The 20,314-nt window shown below is 36.0% G+C and overlaps 3 protein-coding genes, 1 long non-coding RNA gene and 1 pseudogene across 6 annotated transcripts; 2 read left to right on the top strand and 3 right to left on the bottom strand.

The window, feature by feature from the left end:
- Positions 1-1,332: 1,332 nt before the first annotated feature.
- Positions 1,333-7,586, bottom strand: LOC111440901 (serine/threonine-protein phosphatase PP1-like). The gene is made up of 4 exons (XM_023077733.1): positions 7,149-7,586; positions 2,438-2,997; positions 2,114-2,335; positions 1,333-1,686 (listed from the first exon to the last, which is right to left on the bottom strand). The coding sequence occupies exons 1-4, from the start codon at positions 7,321-7,323 to the stop codon at positions 1,666-1,668; spliced, it is 978 nt and encodes a 325-aa protein (XP_022933501.1). The 5' UTR covers positions 7,324-7,586; the 3' UTR covers positions 1,333-1,665.
- Positions 7,587-9,146: 1,560 nt separating this feature from the next.
- On the top strand, positions 9,147-10,735 carry LOC111439956 (rubisco accumulation factor 1.1, chloroplastic-like). Its single transcript, XM_023077387.1, has one exon. It carries the CDS (start codon positions 9,265-9,267, stop codon positions 10,606-10,608), a length of 1,344 nt encoding a protein of 447 aa, XP_022933155.1. The 5' UTR covers positions 9,147-9,264; the 3' UTR covers positions 10,609-10,735.
- Positions 10,736-11,018: 283 nt separating this feature from the next.
- Positions 11,019-11,633, bottom strand: LOC111439962 (annotated as a pseudogene).
- A 1,506-nt stretch (positions 11,634-13,139) lies between these two features.
- LOC111432705 (auxin-responsive protein IAA16-like) lies at positions 13,140-16,081 on the bottom strand. Its single transcript, XM_023069639.1, has 5 exons — positions 15,811-16,081; positions 14,303-14,541; positions 13,716-13,851; positions 13,554-13,615; positions 13,140-13,343 (listed from the first exon to the last, which is right to left on the bottom strand). The coding sequence occupies exons 1-5, from the start codon at positions 16,011-16,013 to the stop codon at positions 13,306-13,308; spliced, it is 678 nt and encodes a 225-aa protein (XP_022925407.1). The 5' UTR covers positions 16,014-16,081; the 3' UTR covers positions 13,140-13,305.
- A 258-nt stretch (positions 16,082-16,339) lies between these two features.
- LOC111432334 lies at positions 16,340-19,233 on the top strand. 3 transcript variants are annotated; one of them, XR_002708625.1, is made up of 4 exons: positions 16,340-16,567; positions 16,908-16,967; positions 18,083-18,917; positions 19,198-19,233. It is a non-coding gene; the product is annotated as an uncharacterized LOC111432334 (long non-coding RNA). The 3 variants fall into 3 exon arrangements; XR_002708627.1 differs by having other exon boundaries at positions 16,341-16,567; positions 18,154-18,917; XR_002708624.1 differs by having other exon boundaries at positions 16,341-16,567; positions 18,150-18,917.
- The last annotated feature ends 1,081 nt before the right edge of the window (positions 19,234-20,314 follow it).

Genomic DNA, 20,314 nt, shown 5'->3' with positions numbered 1-20,314 from the left:
TTTTTCTTTTTCTTTTTCCATAATGGGGGGTTTTCCTCGAAAATTTAAAAATAAATAAATAAAATTACAAATTTAATTAGTTAAAAAATATAAATATATTAAAAATATATATAGTTTAGTTTTAAAGTACTATTGTGCTGTTTTATTAATTTAAATAATTTGTTTTTAAAAGTATTGTTATAATTTTAATATAAAAATTAATGTATTCTAAAATTGTACATTATAAACCTTAATATTTTATATATATATATATATATTGTATAAAAACAACACAACCCATGCATCATAATGTCATCCCATGTCCCAAGACAACTTGATCATTTTGGCCTGCTCAAGACACATTCATTGGGATCATCTTATTGAGACATCCCGAATAACCATCCATTCGAGTTCTTTCGAGAATCAAACTCTCTTATGTCCATGCTAAACCATTTATGACATACGTTCCAATAGCAAGTGCATAATCCAACCTCTGATACATGGGTTGGGGCACAATATCGACACACATGTGTCATTCAATACTATCCTTGAAAGAGCCTTTTCAAAGAAAGATGCTCAAAACACTCACCTACGATGTGACACATGTATGTGCCACCTGGTAACTCGCTTAGGCCACATGGCCCAAAGATAGTAGAGAGCCAACACCATGCCTCCTCCTATAATACATTCTGAGACATTTTCAATCATTCTCGAGTAGACGTCATTTTGGCAAGCAAACATATGACCTCGTGCATAGTCCATCAAGTATCCAATTCAAATTTGGTAAGCTTTCATCTTTCATATAGACAGACTTAATTCTCGAGCCGCATGCCAAAACTCTTTGAGCTTGTCTTCGACACTCGTGTCACCTCATTCTCTCAATCCATGTGTATGCCTCGACTTAGCTTGAATGCAGATTCTTGGTGTGTTAGATGATACATAGTCCTCCTCAATCACATCATAGCACTGTTCTTGACTCAGTCACGTGGCTAGATGGCCCCACTTGAGAGTCACCCTTGTCTGACTTGCCTACGGAAGCCATAATCTACTTTCTCTTAGCGAAGGGAAGCTATGACGTTGTGACACATGGCCCCTAAAGACCCAACTCCACCAAAGTCTTTGTCATCCCTGTGTTTTTTTTTTTTTTTGTGACACAAGAAATGGTTGTATGATCACCATTGATTAATTACTTAATTACACTGAAATTATGCACCAACGACCAAACTCTACACAGGCTCAACAAGTGAAAGTCATGCTCAATAAAAAATCAACCAAGAACGATCACACATCATATCAAGACATGGCTTTGAATACCAAATCATTGTGGGAACTATATGAATAACAAACACATCATATCAAGAAAGAAATATGAGAAACATATCTAAATAGGCAACAACACATGCAGTAAAAATTTGTAGCACTGATAGTGTACCGATGGCGCTGCCAACTAGTGTACAAGGGAAGAAAGGCAGGCTTTTGCAGCCTACCATCTTCGATAACTGAAATTTTGCATCGAGGAAAACAGTATTTGTAATCATTTTGAATTTCTTTTATACAATTTTCAACATTCAAGTTTAGAATCAAGTGATCAATCCTCCTATAGTTTCCTCCAGAAGTTAAAACTTCCAAGTTTTGTAGACTCAACTGGCCGCAAAAGCCCTCCTTTTTAAGTGCCTCACCAAATCATCATTTTGAACCAAGGAAGGCCTGCAAAATTTCAAGATCAAAACAAACAGAAAGTTCCCAAGTATGTACATTAGACTCTATACAGACTCGATCCACCCGGATGAACTCTTCCAACTCAACCTAACTACGAATAGCTAATGGGTCAATTTAGTTGACGGAGACTGAAATCTACACAAACTACTTATGTGACCCGGACTATCCAGAAAATCATCGACAAAAGACTGAAATCTACGCAAACTACTTGTGTGATCCGGACAAACTATCCAGAAAATCATCGACAAGCATTGTCACACGAGATATTAGGACTCGGGGCATTAGGTTACAGAATCATATATTTGAGAAAGTGAATTGGTCAGTAAAGATCCCATGTTAATCTTAATGGTAAATAAAAGCTTCCAACTAATGCTAGTAATAATATGAGAGATTTTTTCCAAAATGCTGTGTTTACCTTAACCCCTGCTGGAGGGTTTCCAGGTTTTGTGGTAGTAGTGCTTCCAAAAGTCACCTTAGGCTTCTTATCTGCGGGCTTTAGTATTTGAAATGAACACATAAGCGTCTCATCCACACTCATCATAGCACCAGCATTATCGAACTCCCCACAGTAATTAGGTGCTGAAAAAATAGTTACAAGTTGACGATTTGCGAAGAACTCATATCCATCCTCCACAACCTATAAAATTAATGACGAGTTAAAAGATTAGAAGCTCAAAACGAGAAAGAAAGTAGAATCAGTCTTCACGATTTTAAAGACGAAAATTGAAACAGAAAAAACCTGATGTGCACGACAAATGAGATCCAAATCATGCTTCTGAAGAAACTCCGTCACCTTGTCAGCACCAAAAGTAAACGAAACACCCCTGTCGTTCATTCCCCAACCTTGAACATCTTTACTAGGATCAGACCATAGAAGATCACAGAGCAAACCCGTGTCCGGTACATCGGTTGGTCTTGACATATTTCTAATTCTATCCAAATGAGTCAGGTCAGGAGACAAACCTCCATGCATGCAGAGAATTTTTTCATCAATAAGAGCTGCCACGGGCAGGCAGTTAAAGCAATCTGTAAATGTCTTCCATATCCTAACATTAAATCTTCTTTTACACTCATCATAAAAGCCGTATATTCGGTTTATAGAAGCACATTCATGGTTCCCTCTCAATATGAAAAAATTCTCTGGGTATTTTATTTTATAAGCCAGAAGAAGACATATTGTTTCAATACTTTGCTTGCCTCGATCAACATAATCCCCCAAAAACAGGTAGTTAGCATGAGGCGGCAACCCACCATATTCAAAAAGCCTTAATAGATCAGAATATTGCCCATGTATGTCACCTACATGCCAGAAATAGTACAATATCAGCAGGACCCACGATTACTGAAGACAAATATAATCAGTTATCAGGATCTCTAGCTTATCCACTCGAGCTAGCAAAGTTTGTTTTGCATGCATGAAAACAAGATATTTCTGATTGAGTGACCAATATATTCAGTCGAAAATGTAATTTGTTGAATTCTACCATTGATACATTTATGTGCAGTACTTTTTTTGCAAATCAATCTAAGTTTATCGTATACACCATATATTGCTACCTAACTAGCAAAACGACCAAATACAAAGGAATTGGTTGAAAAACAGAATCAAGCTCTACACCAAGGCACATAGAAGTGTTGAGAGAAACCAGCCATACATGATCACAACCTAATATTAAGCTGCCATACGACTTAGCCCACCTCCATTAGATTCAGCTTCTTTTTTTTCTAACAAACGAAAGGCATAAGATCTCTCCACAACTCGTGCTTATTCTTCCTTTGAACATCCTTCTATTCGTTTATATCCATAAACCTCAAATGAAAGCTTTTATATGAATCTACAAGATCTTTGCCCATTTGATTGAATCCATGACTGCATAATTGCTCAGTGTAGTTATGACTGATCCGCCACCTTAATGAAAAGTACCAAAGTCATAAACATGAAAGAATAAGTGGTCCTGCAGATCAGTCGCTTTGAGACAAGATACTCAAAAGCTGCAGTTAAGAACCAAGTTTGGGCACTTCGGCTATAATTTTTTGGCACTGCTCATTTTTTTTTTTTTTTTTATGAAAAGACTGGAAAAAATGAAAAAAGTTTAATAAAATTATAGGGTAAATTATACTTTCAATTCCTAAATTTTGTCCCAACCAAAGATTTCAAAGTAACACATTAGTAGTTCCTGTGGTTTAGAAAATAGTTTTAAATGGTTCTGCAGTGAAGTTGACAATTAGTTGACTAGTCAGGAAAATCCTCCAAGAGTCCAGAGAGTCGTGGCTTGTAATCCACTCATCAGGACGACAATCATAAGCATGTTGCATGAAAAGCTCATCGAGGCTAAACATCTCATGATCTTTTCCACCAAACCAAATGAGACCTTCCTACCCATAGAGAATCTCTTACCCACCCTAACTTACACAGTAGAAAGAATCTTAAATGAAAGCATGTCAATCTCGCACCATTAGAGCAGAAAGCCTCACCTTTCATCATTAAGAAAAAAAAAAAGAAGAAGAAGAAGAAGAGTTAGAAGAAGACAAGAAAAGAGGAACTCACAACTTGTATGGAATGGATAAAATCAATGGTACTAATCTCACACCTTGCCCTTATCTCTCAAGGTTTTGGGAACTCACAACTTATATGGAATGGATAAATCTTGTCAAGTCCCTAATAATCTTAAGCCATTAAATAATATCAAATACTGCCAAAATGGAGTAAAGACTAATAAAAGAACCCTCCTTGACCAAAAACAAAAGAAGATCTTCATTTCCAAATCAAAGTCAGCTTGCATTAAACCTTCAATACCCTCATTGACCCCAATTGAAATTCCCCAGTTAAGAACATCTCCAACCACAACGAGAAGATAGTAGATTGGTTTAAGGTTTCATATATGCATGGGAATAAAAAATGTCAAAGAATAATATATTTGAGAATAAGATGGTTGAGAATACAATATTATTGTGCTTGATTGCGCATGAAAAATGTTATCAAAATTTTATAGGAACAAAATATGTTTGTATTTATTTATGAAAAACAAAGGAGAAGGGGCAGATAAGAAAATATACTGCCTAAGAATAAATTATTTCCAAGTGTTGAAAATTTTGTAACAAACATGAATCTAGCTTGTCCATGCCCATTCCCACCTAACAAAACCTTCAACCAAACGGTCCCTTTGGTTTACCAACAATCAAGATGAAGAAGTTATCGATGGAAAAGAATTCCAAATCCATGATCTTCACTCAAGCTTTAAACCCTTTCTCCACAATGCTTTATCCAAGCAACTTCAATCCCCATATGATCATAAGCCTTCTTAAAATAAAATTCTGAGGAGGCCGTTATTTTCTCCTTTTCATTGATAATGGGTGGCAAAATGCTCCATCATGAACCGGTCAAGGCCAAACCTTAAACAAGAGTTAAAATTATGGAACAAGTAACCATTTTGATGTTTGACTCCCTTTCAAAAGTGAGCAAGCTATGTAGTGATTTGCAAAACATTAACTCCCATGAGGAAGTGACACTATTCATTGTTGATCAAAAAACACCCCGACTCAACATGAAGAACCTAATTTTGCCCACTCAATGCAAAAGAAGAATTTGGGTAACAAAAATGTAGGACCAAATGACTACCAAGAAGAGGAAAAACACCAAAATTTGGGTAACAAAGATTAGAGGGGATGATATCACCAAAATTTTCCACTGTATTTTAGCTACCAAAATTTTGGGTAACAAAGATTGGAGGGGAAAACACCATTTTTAAAGCTTCTTTCTAGCAGTTGGAAGAACCACCATAGTGATGCTCATAACTGAATTGAATAGACAATATATACTCTCAATCAACCTAAATTGGAGTACCGTTTCTACTCATCAACAATTCTGGTTGGAGATTGAGTTCACTGAAGTAGAGGTCTTGAAGAAAGTTAAGTCTCTAGGTGCGAACAAAGTGCCCAGACCAGAATGGTTTTACAATTGAATTCTATAAAAAAAAAGTCATCGAACATTCTCAAGCTTGATCTATCAGAAGGGTGTTTTCATGATTTCTTTTAAGAATGACATCATCAATAGAAGGTTAATTGATCCATGACATCCGTCCCAGTAGCCTCATTTCTTGTATAAACAAAAGTATTGCAAGAGTTCTCTTTGAAAGGATCACAAAAGTTCTTCGCAAACCATATAGAATTCCAATCAACCTTTGCTTCCGAAATACAAATCCTAGATGAATACTTCAACGTGGAATAATCAATGAACGAATAGAAGAAAGAAAAAAAAAGGAATAATCATCAAACTAGAGTTTGAAAAATCTTTTGACTGAGTGGAAAGTGAATTCTAGATTCAGTTCTTGAAGCTAAATTCCAAACTTTAAATGATGGATTCACGCTTGTGTATAAAGTAAATATTTATATTCTTCTTAATCACCTGCCAGCCTCATTGAAGACCTCAACTTGAGGAGGTAATTCTAAGACCATAAGCCATTTTCCATTTGTATATGAAATGTCCTCGCTTCGTTTGAAGAAGAAAACATCAAAAACCTCTTCAATACCGTTCAATATGTTTTTGAAAAGCATTAGGCCTTATTATAAACTACAACAAAGTGATGGGGATCAACATCAACCACAACCTCTTGAAAGCCCTCATCTCACCTTTCCATGGAATTGAATGCATGGCCCAGCACAAACTTAGTGCTCCCCCTAAGTGGAAAGCCCTAAGAAATTATAGCAAGCACCCCATCCTTGGGAGCCAATCATTAAGAAATTATAGTAAGACATCAAGCATTTCCAATAGGCCTACTTCAAATATGTTTTTTGATGTACATATCTGTGAGTGTTCAAGTCAGTTTGCGTGCACTTTGACTATTTTCATAGAACAATTGTCTAACCCTGCTAGATTTGATTGCCAAGGTACTTCAACTATTTCTATTAAAATATTGACTAACAATCGAACAAATCAAATCAAACTTGTAAATCCCAACACCGAGTGCGTGCCATAATAGAACTTGTAACAATAAGGGATTATTAAAGAGAAGATAGCATTACAAGATTAATGAGAAATGAAAAAACAAAAAACGAATGAAATTGGCAAAGATATGTAAAAGCTTCCATGAAAAACACAATGTATGAATATTGCAATAATCTACGCAAACATAAAGACCTCCTCGGTTCATAAACTATGAACCACTTAACCAAATAATAATATGGGATTTATCCTTTGAGATTAATAGTAAAAGAAATTGACAATGAACTACTACATAACAACTCAACAAAGAAAAGCCACAAAACCCAGAAAATCAAGAACTTCAAATAGAATTCATCAACAAATAGAACTAAGAAAAGCTCCAAAATCTCAACAACAACAAACCAAGAACTTCAAAAATGTCTACAAGAACATCTACAAACAACCAACCAAACAAGAACCGATCAGTAAATCTCAGGAGAAAGCAAGAAGTACTGTAGGAAAAAGATACCACAAATCTTGATAGGCGCTTCAAGCTCCAACAAATTAGGCTGCTGTAGGAAAATCTCTCTAGAAACTTGACAGAGTAGTCGGATCTCGGACTCGGACAACTGAACCTGCTTGCCGACGCGGCCACGGACCTCGAGAAGACGGTTGATAATATCGTCAAGAAGTGAAGGGTCCATTAGGGGATGTGACTTAAGAGTGAAAAGAAACGAACCGCAGGAACAAGAGAGTCTAGTGGTTGTTGTTGAAATAGCGAAAGGGGAAAGAGAAGCGGAAGGAAGAGGAGGAGGAGGTGGGGGGTAATAGCATGGTCAGGCACCGCCGCCGCCGCCGCCGTCCGCTATGGGGGCGTCAAGGATCGGCAAGACGAACTTAGAAGAGAGCTGACTTTTGAGAAACAGAGAAAAAAAAAAAGGTCCGCGAGCAATAGTAAGGTGTGTCCGATATTTTGAAAAGTTTCCGCTAAATCACTTATTACTAATTACTCGCCGTCTTTAAAAAAAAGAATATATATAATAAATAATCATTATTATATCATTATTATATATACGACAAATTTTTAATTTTTTAAATTATTTCGACTTTTTTTTTTTAAATTGTTTTAGCAATATTTTTTAATTTTTACAAATTTCAAAATTATTCTTTTACTCTTAATTGAATTCTAAATAATTTTTTTTTAAAAATACTCTTAATTGAAGTGGATTTATGTACAGAAAGCTTCTCGGTCCCTCTCCTAGCTTATGGACATCTCCCTTATGAATTAAGTCTCTCGGGGATTTAACTACATAGACATCCTAACAGGTTTGCATGTTTTAAATATGATATAGATCGTCTTTTGATTTACACAAAGTATTGATTGACTTGTTGATATATATATTTTATCTGTTATCTAACTTGATTAGCTAGATTTTGCATACAGCTCAATCTCCATGTTTCGAGCTTTGAAAATCAATTTTTCTCGACACTCAAATGGCCTCCTTGCCCTCCAAATTGGTCGAAATTAAGGTGAATGGCCAATTTGTTCATTCTAAAATCTCCATTTAGATTTAACTATTGGCAATATCGAGACATTGCATATAAGGTCAAGATACTATAAGTGATCATCGAGACACTATAAACAATGTTGAGACACTATGACAAAAATTTTCGCTTGAGTTGAAATGCTACTTAGGTTTTTTTTTTTTTTTTTTTAAGTCTCTTTGTTTGGTTTATAAAGTGAAGCCTTGGATTGAAAAACTTTGAAAAAAATTAGAGTTGAGTAAAAAATTAACCTGTTAGAGCTCGACGACTCTTACTATTAATATTTTGTTGTCATAGAATACGAGCCAAACATATATTTTAAATCTTAAGTTGTTAAATGAACTTAGAATGATGTAAAAAGAGGCATTGTTAAAAGATTTCATTCATTTTTATGTTATTGGGCACGAAACTGTCAAATTACCTAGATGCGACGACATAGTTGAGAAACAAGAATCTCGGGATTCATTGATTCTGCAACCTTCTTTCTCAATTCTCGATACTAAAAACTAAGATAACTTCTCACGTTGATTTCGACAAAAACCTTAACTTTTGTCCAGTTTACAAAATAACGAGTTGATAAATTAGGCTCATAATAAGTCATAGATTGTAAGTGGGTCTTACCGAATTTTTTTTGTAAAACCAACTCAGTTCCACCAAATTCAAGTTCAAGTAAAGTCACCTTTTTAAATTTTAAAAAAAGAAAATCTAAATCTAAATGGTGACATTAAACCTCATTCACTTTACAAAACGAGTTGATAAGTTGAACTGATATAATAAGTCGTAAAGTTGTAGTGTATAAGCAGGTCATGTCAAGTTTTCGTTAAAACCAACCCAACTCGACTAAATTCAAGTCAAGTCGATTTCTTTTCTATTTTTTTTTTAATCTAAATTTAAATCTTCTATATTCATTGAGATAAAAAAGAAATAACTAAAAGGATAGAAGGAAAAAAAAAAATCTTAAAAAACAAAATGATCTAAAAATATCTCCCACGTCTCTCCATGAGAGCCCCATCCTTCCAAAATGGGTATCAGATAAGGTTATAAGCAGGCGCTCTTCCTCTCCTCTCCTCCCACCATTTCCATTTCCATCCATCCACACCATGCTCTCCGCCACCGCCCCTGCCACCTCTCTCTCCGCGGCGGCTGCTCACACCACCACCACCTTCCTCCTCCATACCCCCCCTCTCCGCCTCTTCCTCCGCCGCCCTCCAAACCCCATTTCCGCCTCTCTCAATCCCTCCCCTTCCCCTTCCCCCTTAGTCGCCAAGCCACAAGTCTACCAGCCATTCCGCCCCCCTCCCTCTCCTCTTCCCTCTCAGTACCGCTCCCTCGACGCCGCCGGCAAGCTTGATGTTCTCGCCAACCGCCTCGGCCTCTGGTTCGAGTACGCGCCGCTAATTTCCTCCCTGATTCAAGAGGGCTTCACTCCCCCAACTATCGAAGAAATCACTGGAATCGGCGGAGTCCAGCAGAACACCCTCGTTGTTGGCGCTCAGGTTCGCGAATCCCTTGTCCAGACAATCAACGACGCTGATCCAGATTTAATTGCAGCTTTCGATACCGGCGGTGCCGAATTGCTCTATGAAATTCGGCTCCTCAACGCCGAGAAACGTGCGGCGGCGGCCAGATATATAGTGGAGAACAGGCTGGATGGGAAGGGTGCGCAAGATCTGGCTCGAGCGATGAAGGATTTTCCTCGGCGAAGAGGGGATAAAGGTTGGGAGAGTTTCAACTACGATTATCCTGGGGATTGTTTAGCGTTTATGCATTACAGGTTGAGTAGAGAGTACAGCAATATGTCCGAAGCGAGGACCGCGGCGTTGGAGGACGCGTTGAAAGTAGCGGTAACGGAGGAAGCGAGAAGTCTGATTGTTAGGGATTTGGAGAGGGAAGGAGAGGGGAAAGATGAGGTGGAAGAGGAAATCGAAGCCGGTGTCAGGGTTCCGGTGGTGCGGTTGAAGATCGGGGAGGTAGCGGAGGCGACAACAGTGGTGGTGTTGCCTGTGTGCAATGGGGAGGAAGGGGGAAAGGGTGTGGGAGAGGCGCCAATGGAGGTGAGGAGTGAAGGGGAATTTGGGGTTGTGGTGGCGGAGGAGGGGTGGAGAAGGTGGGTGGTTCTGCCGGGGTGGGAGCCGATAGCAGGACTGGGGAAGGGAGGCGTGGTGGTGGCGTTCAAGGATGCGAGGGCTCTGCCATGGCGGGTGAATAGGTGGTACAAGGAGGAGGCAATTTTGGTGGTGGCTGATCGGAGTAGGAAAGAGGTGGAGGCCGGAGATGGGTTTTATCTGACGGGAGCCACCGGGAGCGACGGGGAGTTGAAGGTTCAAAGAGGAAGTGAATTGATGGAAATGGGGTTGAAGGAGAGTTTAGGGACTGTGTTATTGGTGGTTAGGCCACCAAAGGACATGGACGATGATCAGTTGAGCGATGAAGATTGGGACTAATTTTTCATAATTTCATTTTGGTTATTCATATTGTTTTTGTTCCCACTCCTTTTAGCCCTTTATTTTGTGGAGTATTAAGTTTTTGATATGAAACACTTGTCCCTTCTTCCAGCTACTAACTTTTTGATACCAATTCTCGAGTCAGCTACTAACTTTGATACCTATTTTCGAGTCAGAGGAAGGAGAAAAGGCTACTCATCTCGATATCTATTCTCGAGTCGAAGGAAGGAGAAAAGACTACTAATCTCGGTATCTAAGACTTGCCCCTTCTTCTAGCTACTAACTTTGATACCTATTCTCGAGTCAGCTACTAACTTTGATACCTATTCTCGAGTCGAAGGAAGGAGAAAAGGCTACCAATCTCGGTATCTCTTAAAAGTGAATTTCTCCATCCCAGACACCTTTCGACATGTCCTTGTTAACTTGAATGAGTTTTATTGGGCAGCCATGAGAGCTCAGAAAGGGGAATTTTCTAAGATCAAACGATTCTAACTTCAACTCTAGATGCTATCTATCTGCCCGCAGTCCTCTATCACTACAGTTTCAGAAGTCCTCCCACTATCAGATCCCACCTTCTCCATCTCCTTGACTACATTATAACCATCTACAACTTTTCCAAACACAATATGCTTCCCATCCAGCCATGAAGTCTTCTCAGTACAAATGAAGAACTGAGAACCATTGGTGTTTCTGTCCAGAATTCGCCATTGATAGTACACCTGGTCCGGTGTGTTTCATCTTTTAGTTTTCATCTGCAAACTTCATGCCATAGATTGATTCTCCTCCTGTTCCATTACCCCTTGTGAAATCTCCTCCTTGGCACATGAAGTTCGGGATTACACAGTGAAATGTTGAGACTTTGTAGTGTAAAAGCTTTCCGGATCTCCCAATCCCCTTCCTTCTCCCCAATGCAGAGAGCTCGGAAATTCTCTGCAGATTTTGGAGTTGTGTCGGCGAACAGCTCCATCACACCCTGCTTTCATCTTCCCAATCAAAATATCAAAGAATACTTTTGGGTTCTACATTGTTCTCTGCCAATACACTCTGTCAAATCAAAATCCTTAGCTTACAGATGCTTCAAAAGATAAAACACAAAAATATGGAGATTTCAAGAATGATGTCAAGTTCGCATAGTTCTTAGTAAGTTAATAATCTTGTTACGCACAATTTCCTTGGTACAAAAACGTTCACCTAATCCACAATTTCCTTGATATTCTTCGAAGCTCAAAATTATGATATTTGTATACAAGACATGTTTGACTTGTACGAGTGTCTTGAAAACACAATTCCCCATTAGATCGCATATTTCAGAACTGATTTCCTTGAAAATCCGTCCTTAAAAAGACCATTTACCAGTAAACAACCGTATTTTCCCCATTACTCTTGCTAGCTACGCCGGAATCCAGAGAAAAAAAAAATCAAACTAAAACCTACAGATACGTGCAGCTTACGACACTCTTAATAAATACTAACAATCTAAATCATATTGACAAGCATTAACAATAAAAAATGAAACAATTAATAGAATCTCCCTACATCTCCATCTTAAAACAACAATCTAAAAAAGAAACTGAAGAAAAACCCCATGAATGAAAGTTGGAAGAGAAATAAGCAAATGTTCGTCATGACTCCCAAATCCCCTGGAGGCCGGACACAAAGCCGGCCTTAGACTCCAAAGGACGTACTAAGGAGAGCCATAGACAAGCAAATAATATCGCACAAATTTTGAGCTAAGCAGGCATTTATGAAATGAACCTGAAAACCTTCGATATGTGCTTTTGCAGATCCAACAATCTCAATTTCTAGGGCAAAATAAAATACTTCAACAGAGAAGAAGAAGACGACGAGATACAGAGAGAGAGAGAGAGAGAGAGAGAGGAAGTACCTTCGACGGAGATGGAAGGACATCTCCAAGGCCAAAATGCTATGGAAATCACAGAACTCTCTGTTATTTATAAAGTAGCAGAGATTAGGGTTTTGGGGGGTTTAAGAAAGAAATTTGCAACCTCATCCTTTTATTTCTCGTATTTAAATTACACCCCACACGTTACTATTAATTCTTTTATTGGACCTGGGGAAAGGAAAAAAACTATTTTAAATTTTTACAATTTTTTTTAATCGTCTATTTATAATTAAGTGATAATGTGTTTTGATCGTTTAATTTTTAAATTTTTTAAAATTGTATTTCATAAAATCTTGTCTTTTTAAAAAAATTAAATACATATATATTTTAAAAATATTTCAATATTGTATAAAAAAAAATGCTATTATTACACTCATTTTATTTTACTTGATAGTTAATTAAACAAATATTAAATTGTGTCAAAAACCTACCCGGACATAAAATAAAATATTTAAAAACTTTTAATTAAACAAATCTAAAAATTTTTCGACTAAACCTATAATTAAATTAGAATTACTCGATCTTGTTTAGTTACTACAGCGAGTTCAGTAGATATTAATTAATATAATATATAAACACGAGAAATATTTCATTTATATAATAATTACATGGAAAAAAAAATATGTTACATATGAGATTCAAATTCCTTCCTCTATTGAGTAGGGTTTCATTTTTTTTATTATTATTATAATTTTTGGAAATTATTTGCAAACTACCAAATCCTAATAATAATAAATATTATTATTATTATTATTATTATTATTCAAGAAAAATAATGTCCTAATATTAGTAATTCAGTTTCTGGTCTTGCACTTCTCCAATGCTCTTGGGGCTGTAAAATTAACAATCTATATATTAATTTACATTATCCAATAATTTTATTTGTAAACAAAAATAAATAAATAATAATAAATAAATAAAATTCAAATAATATTTGTAAACTTTTTAAATATCAATTTAAAATAAATAAAAAAAATTAGATATAAACTTTAAAATATTTATTTTTATCCCAAATTATATAACAAAATATTTATTAACTTACCGAGTCCAATGGCCTCGAATCCTTTCATTATCCTCAAACGTTTGCATGAATCCACGAACATACTGTCGAATTAAACAATAAAAATGATTAATTTATTTTTTATATATATATAATGAATTAAAGAAAATAAATAAATAAACAAATAAGCGGAGTAGGACTTACTTCCATGGCACATCGCCCACGAGCATCCAATCTCCATCTTTGTCTTCATAAGTAGGCACGTAATCAGTCTCGTTTCGTACATCCATTGATTTGCTTTCATTCGCATAATTCTTCATCTTTTGTGCCCCAGAATTACCTGATATTTTGTATGAGTGTACACGGGTTGAGAAAATCTTTTGAACCAACTCAAATATATATTTGACCTGAGCAACTCGAATAGAGAGTTTACCACTAAACGTAACCCTTTATTTTCGAGTTGGGTTGTCGGATTGTTTTTTTTACTTTTTAATTATTGAAAAATTCTACTTACCCACCGTACCCGTTTCATTCATGAGTCACAATGCATCACTAATATCGGTTAGAAATGTATATATCCATAATAATTTTACAAGCAGAGTAAGGTTAACTCAATTTTTAACCTACTAACCCGCTCGAAATTTTCGATTTTCCAAAAATTGGACTCAAATTATATGGTTTGAGTTGGTTAGCTCGAGCTAGTCAGATTGTCGAGTCATTTAACTCAATATTTAAAATTTTTCTATCAAATTCCGAGACAGTAAAAGTAAAAAAGTAAGTTGGAATTTTACCGGTGGTGAAAGAAGCAAACATTTTGCTCAAGGCATCAGAAAGCTCTTGGTAACTTCCGAACATCTTCATGTCCACTTTTCGTAAGTACGGTGCGCCGTCCATACTGACTTTAATAAACGCCGCCGCATCGGCACAGCCGCTGACGGTGGCGCCTTTCTCGGTTTCCTCTGTACTCTTCTTTGGAGCTACGATGTTTCTTCTCAACGACTTTACCGGTGGCCAACCGACAACCTGGGCTCTGTTAAAAATAATATTATAAAATTTTCACCGTTAATAATTTTGGAAATTGTATTTAATTTCAATTGGGTTTATATTGTTTTTTTTTTAATAAATTATTATTATTCTTTCTTTTTATTGTCATGTCATTATCTCAAATTGTTATATTCAAAGGAAATTAGATAATTATTGGCTTTTGGTGATGCCAAAAGACGTTTTTGGAAGATTAAATAATATTTATGAATATGAATTAAAGGTAAAATTTTTCAAATTTAGGTAATTAGAGTAGAAATTTAAAATTTTAAAAATTTTAACACGAGTTCATTGAAAACGTTAAGTTAGGATGATAAAAGTTAAAAAAAACAGTGTGCTTGTCAGTTGGGTAAACCGTGATATTTAGTAAACATTTATTTATTTATTTTCCGGACATTTAATTAAAAGTTACCTTCTAAACAATTAAAAATAAAATTTAAAAATTATTTGAGAATAAATAATAATAATATATAGTAAATCAAAATGTATTTTTTAAACTTAGCAATAAATTTTAATTGAACCTATAAATCAACTTAGTACATAAATTTTTTATTTATTTAAATTCAACCCAATGAAAATAAGTTTATAATAATCAAATTCGAGTATTAAAAAATAAAAAAAAAATAAATGCTTTTTAAAAAGTATATTACTTATTTACTCTCTATGGAAAATTAAAATGCTTTTAGGAAAAAACAATTATTTTTTTTATAAAAGAAAATACTAAAAAAAGAATAATTACAAACTCAAAACTTAGAATTAGTAATTATTTTAAAAATTATACGAATAATTTGTAATTTAATGTAAAAAAGAAAAAGAAAAAGAAAAAAAGATTCCAAATGTTTTGTAGTTTTCCTATGTTTTCCCGACAACAAAAATAAGTAAATAATAATAATAATAATAATAAATTCCTTTAAATTCGAAACCACAATAATAACCTTTTGTTTACTTGGTCATCCTTTCTTCCTCTTCTCAACTCAATTATTGAAGCCCACAAAAACATTATCATTTATAATTTTAATTTTTAACTCCATTTTTTCTCTAAATAAATTATAAATTATATTTTAAAAAAATTAATGCATATATATTTGATTTTTTAATTAGTAATGAAATTGGCATTAATTAAAATTCCTTTTCTTTTAAAAATTAAAAAAAAAACCCCCATAAAATTACTTTACTAACCCTTTTAGCTTTAAAAGCTTTTATTGATTTATTTAAAAATAATTAAAAAAATAAAATAAAAAAGGAGAAGGAATAATACTTGGGCGGTGGAGGCTTGGGAAGATCTGTACCGACGGAGGTGGAAACGGCATTCGTGTCCGTCGTTTTAGGGCGTTGGTCGGAATCCGCCGCGAGATTGAGCTTCAAATCCAAAGTTTGAGTGAAACCCCTTTTCTTGACGGCGTCGCCGCCGGGGAGGCCAAGGCGGAGCTCCGTCTGTTCAAAGTCTATTAAGCTTCCCATTTTCACTCTCTCTCTCTGTGTTTAGGGAAGAGAAGTGGGTATAGAGGATGAGGAGAAAATAATATAATAAATAATATATGAGGGAATTTTATTTATTTATTTTATTTTAATTTTAATTATAAGTGCCTTTGTATTAGGACATGAGGGACCCATGCGTGTCCACGTCATTATTTTGCTTAAATTAATAATTTTTTTTTATAAAAAATAATATCTAAAAATTTAGAAATATTAATATAAAAAATTACGTATTTTTAATTTTTTTTTTAAAAGTAAATGAGAGCTTAAATTGGTACCTAAGTTTATAGATCAACATTCATCAAACCGGTTCGGTTTTCCACACTGTTTCAGACCGAACCGACTGTGATTTTTTTTCTCCGTTTCTCGCGCCTCTTTCAGTCTCCTCCTTTCACCCTTCCAACTTTGCCGCCGGGCGCCATATCTGTATCCACTTTCGGTTGTATCACCTTCCGCTGTGAGAATCTGTTTCTTTTGCTCTCGTCGGCGCCGCCGTGAGTTCTTGGCTGGTTTATTTTTACTTTCCTCTTGGTTTTCAGGTATCCTTTTGCCCCTTTCTTCACGGATTTCGTCCTGCTTGAATTTTCTGGCTAATCGCTTCTACGCATTTTACCTAATTTTTAGGGAGATTTTCGAGAATCTTTCGATTGCTTATCTGAGATCTGACTAACTGAATATCTGACCTTATCATGTGCTTAAAAAGCCATTAGTTAATCATGTAGTTCGTTTTCATATTCAAGAATGTGATTAATTGGAGGCTTTCGGTATTCTATTTCATTTTACAAGCTTTTCTCGTTCTTTCTTGTGTTCATGTTTGAAGGCTTATGGTGTTCGATCAGTTGCTTTAATTAAAATAAACTGTTCAATTTTTTTTGGAAGGTGCATACCTCGCTGCCATTCAATCTCCCACTCTTTCTGCTCATGCTCGACGACGTTAAGGTTAGTTTTCCGGTCACCGGATGTTTTTTGAGTAATGGATTGCTGAATTTCTTTTGAGTTTTGACTGTTTTTGAAGGATTTGGTAGTTGGATTTGGTTCTTGAGCTCTGTTCTTATTGTCTTTCTGAATGATGCTATGCAATATTGAGTATTAACATACCTTTGTTAGGAGGAATAGAGAGAATAGTTGAAGCCCCTATTCTGTCATTGTTTTTGTTTTGGGTTATGAAGCTGACAATTGGTCGTGTATTGTAACGGTCTAGGCCCACCGCTAGCAGATATTGTCCTCTTTGGGCTTTTCCTTTCGGGTTTCCCTCAAGGTTTTTAAAACGTGTCTACTAGGGAAAGGTTTCCACACCCTTACAAAGAGTGTTTCGTTCTCATCCCCAACCAACATGGGTATCACATGTTTGGTTATAAAAATGAACTTGATCTTTGGTTGGAAGGGGGAGATGAATTTTAGGAACTCTAGAATTCTTTGGACAAAAAAACTGCAAATAAACGGAGATTTTGGGTCGGGTCGGTTTTGCACAAAAAAAAGAGGACCTGACCCGACCCACTTACGTCTCTAGATTTAATATCTTACAAGTTACCTTTACAACCAAATGTAACACGAAGAGGTGGTTGTCTCATGAGAATAGTCAAGGTGCCAAAACTAGCTCTATGTTGGTTTAGACACTCACGGATACGATAATCAATGATACTTTGAATTTACTTGAAATAAGAGCCGTCTATATGCTTTCAATTCATGAACTTTGCTTAAAAAGTTACAGGTTATGTTCCAAGTAAAATAAACATATTCAACAAAGTAGAATCCTTAAATGGAGTCTATAAGTTGCTCGTTTTAGTTTTAGCTATCGATATAGATATAGATAAGGGAAGTTTGATAAGATGTTGAAGTTCGAAAAGATTGTCCCTATCTCTATACCGTGAACCGTTAGGTGCATTTGTTTCTTGTTCGTATATTCGTTCTGCATTTCTGCATCTCATAGTTAAGGCCATTTGTTTGTGCAATGAGTTTGTTACTTGTCACTAAATATTTAGTAAGTGTTCTTTACTTCTTGTCAATTCATATATGCTTGTGCTTTTCATGTTTTGGATTTCGATTTCGAGAAGTTTTGCTCCGTCTCTCTCTCAAATCTGAATGTTTATGCTTGCCTGGTATGTGGTAAATACTATCAAGGAAGGGGGGAAGAAATCCGAGAACTCTACTAAGGCTGAGTACATGGCAATAGCAGAAGCTGGAAAGGATATGATATGGATGACAGACTATTTAGAAGAATTGGGTAAGAAGCAGCATGAGAATATTCTTTATACAAATAGTTAGAGTGTCATGCAGTCAGTAAGAAACCCGGTTTATCATTCAAAGACAAAACACAGAAGGCAATACCATTTCACTCACAGGTTAGTGGAAGATGGTGATGTGTTTGGAGAAGATAGAGGGTGCAAATATCCTAGCAAATATGTTGACAAAATGTGTTGATGTTGGAACATTGAGGTTGTGCAAAGCCTCGATTAGTATGGTGCCATGAAGATGCTGATAGTTGTTTGTGAATGAAATTCTTGGTTGATTGAATAGGTGGTCGTGTGTTTAGACAAACATTGCACGGGTAGCAGGCGTTGCACATAGAGGTGTGATATTCGCATACTACATGTAGCCCTACGTGGCGACTATGTGCATACGCATGTGCGTCTCTGCATGCCTGCACTCGTGGGACTGAAATAATGGACGAGTCTTGGGGCTAAGTGTTTTTACCTTACCCCAGTGCCATGATGATATGCTAATCTCTAATCATAGAGTGAAATAAATACCATATTTCGAAGTTTAGAAGATATTCAAATTTTACTAAATTGCGTCGAAGTACGACTTGATTGCACATATTGTTCATGATGGGAAACCCGATGAAGGGTGCTATAGGGTATTTGTAAAGACGAAGTCGGAAGAATTGTGGTCAGCTTCTTTCCCTTTTTTAATAAATGGTACTCAAAATCTTGAATTTGTCTGATTCATCACAGTCCAATGTTGACAAGGATGTAGTGTGAAATCTCACGTCGGGTGAGGAGGAGAATGAAACATTCTTTATGAGGGTGTGGAAACCTCTCCCTAATAGGCACGTTTTAAAAACCTTGAGAGAAAGCCTAAAGAAACAATATCTACGGGTGGTGGGTTTGGGTTTTCACAATGATTTTTTTTACTAATATGCTCCCTTCTTCCTAAATTTTGAAAATAGGAAGTTGAAATGTAAAATTTGCCACAGAGAGAACATTATGATCTCACTTAGTAATCACAACGACAACGATTCTAAGGTTTTGAAGGTCGAGGTGTGTCAAGCAGTGCGGCAATTACAACGATGTGTGGCTAAGGCTTTCGACCTCTACAAGTGTTGCAACATGTCAAGTTCTGCTGAATGTCTTGGGCCATTGCGAGTCTTGTTGGTGGACAATTTGAAGAGGAGAACAGAACATTCTTTATAAGGATGTCAAAACCTCTCCCTAACATACACGTTTTAAAAACCTCGAAGGTAAATTCGAAAGAAAATCAAAAGAGGATAATATTTGCTAGCGGTGGGTTAAAAGTGGATCAATTTGGTTTCGTCGATACATTCATGGCACAATGATTACAAGCTACTAGGTAGGGCATGCTAGCCACACTTGTCAACTTTCAACTTGATTGATACTCATAGCATGTTAGGTGACTTCAAGTCTCATGACCCACTTGGTTATTTTTGGATTCACCAAGGTTATGAGGTTAAATATTACTTATAATCTCATCTCGTTCAAGTATGATCTATTGGGTGAATTATAGTCTCATCTAGTTGAACTTAAACCCATCAAGCGACTTTCATTTAATCGAGTTGCGATTTGTTTGCTAACTTTTGATTGCATATGATCGATACGATGCACCATATAACATATGATCTCACTCGATCTACAGGCCACCTGGTCAGTTACAATTCGCTCGTAGATTTTCAGATGTCACAAGTATTAAAGAATGTTTAAGGAGGTAAAATTGAATTTGAAGGTAAAATTTGATGGTGAATGGTGAGAATATTTGAAGGCAAAGTGGGTATGAGAAAAGATAGGGACTTGTCTTAGTCGTCCTCCAAAGCAGAGCAGCCAGACAAACATCATCCCCAACGGGCCCATGCCAACTAATCAAAGCCCACGTGGGCCCTTCTTCTTTACAGCCCATTGGGCCCACCCCAAAGACAATAAATTTTTTAAAAATTGATTTCTTGTGGGACCCTCCATTCGTACATGCCTACCACCTTTCGACAGGTTCCACACGTGTGCCATTAATATTGTGACACCAATATATATTCCTTTTACAAAAAAAAAAAAAAAAAA

The sequence above is a fragment of the Cucurbita moschata genome, unplaced genomic scaffold, assembly GCF_002738365.1.
Source record: "Cucurbita moschata cultivar Rifu unplaced genomic scaffold, Cmos_1.0 Cmo_Scf00003, whole genome shotgun sequence".
NCBI classification, from domain to species: Eukaryota; Viridiplantae; Streptophyta; class Magnoliopsida; order Cucurbitales; family Cucurbitaceae; genus Cucurbita; species Cucurbita moschata.
The sequence above is the reverse complement of the archived record's forward strand: the minus strand, read 5'-3'. Positions and strand labels throughout refer to the sequence as shown.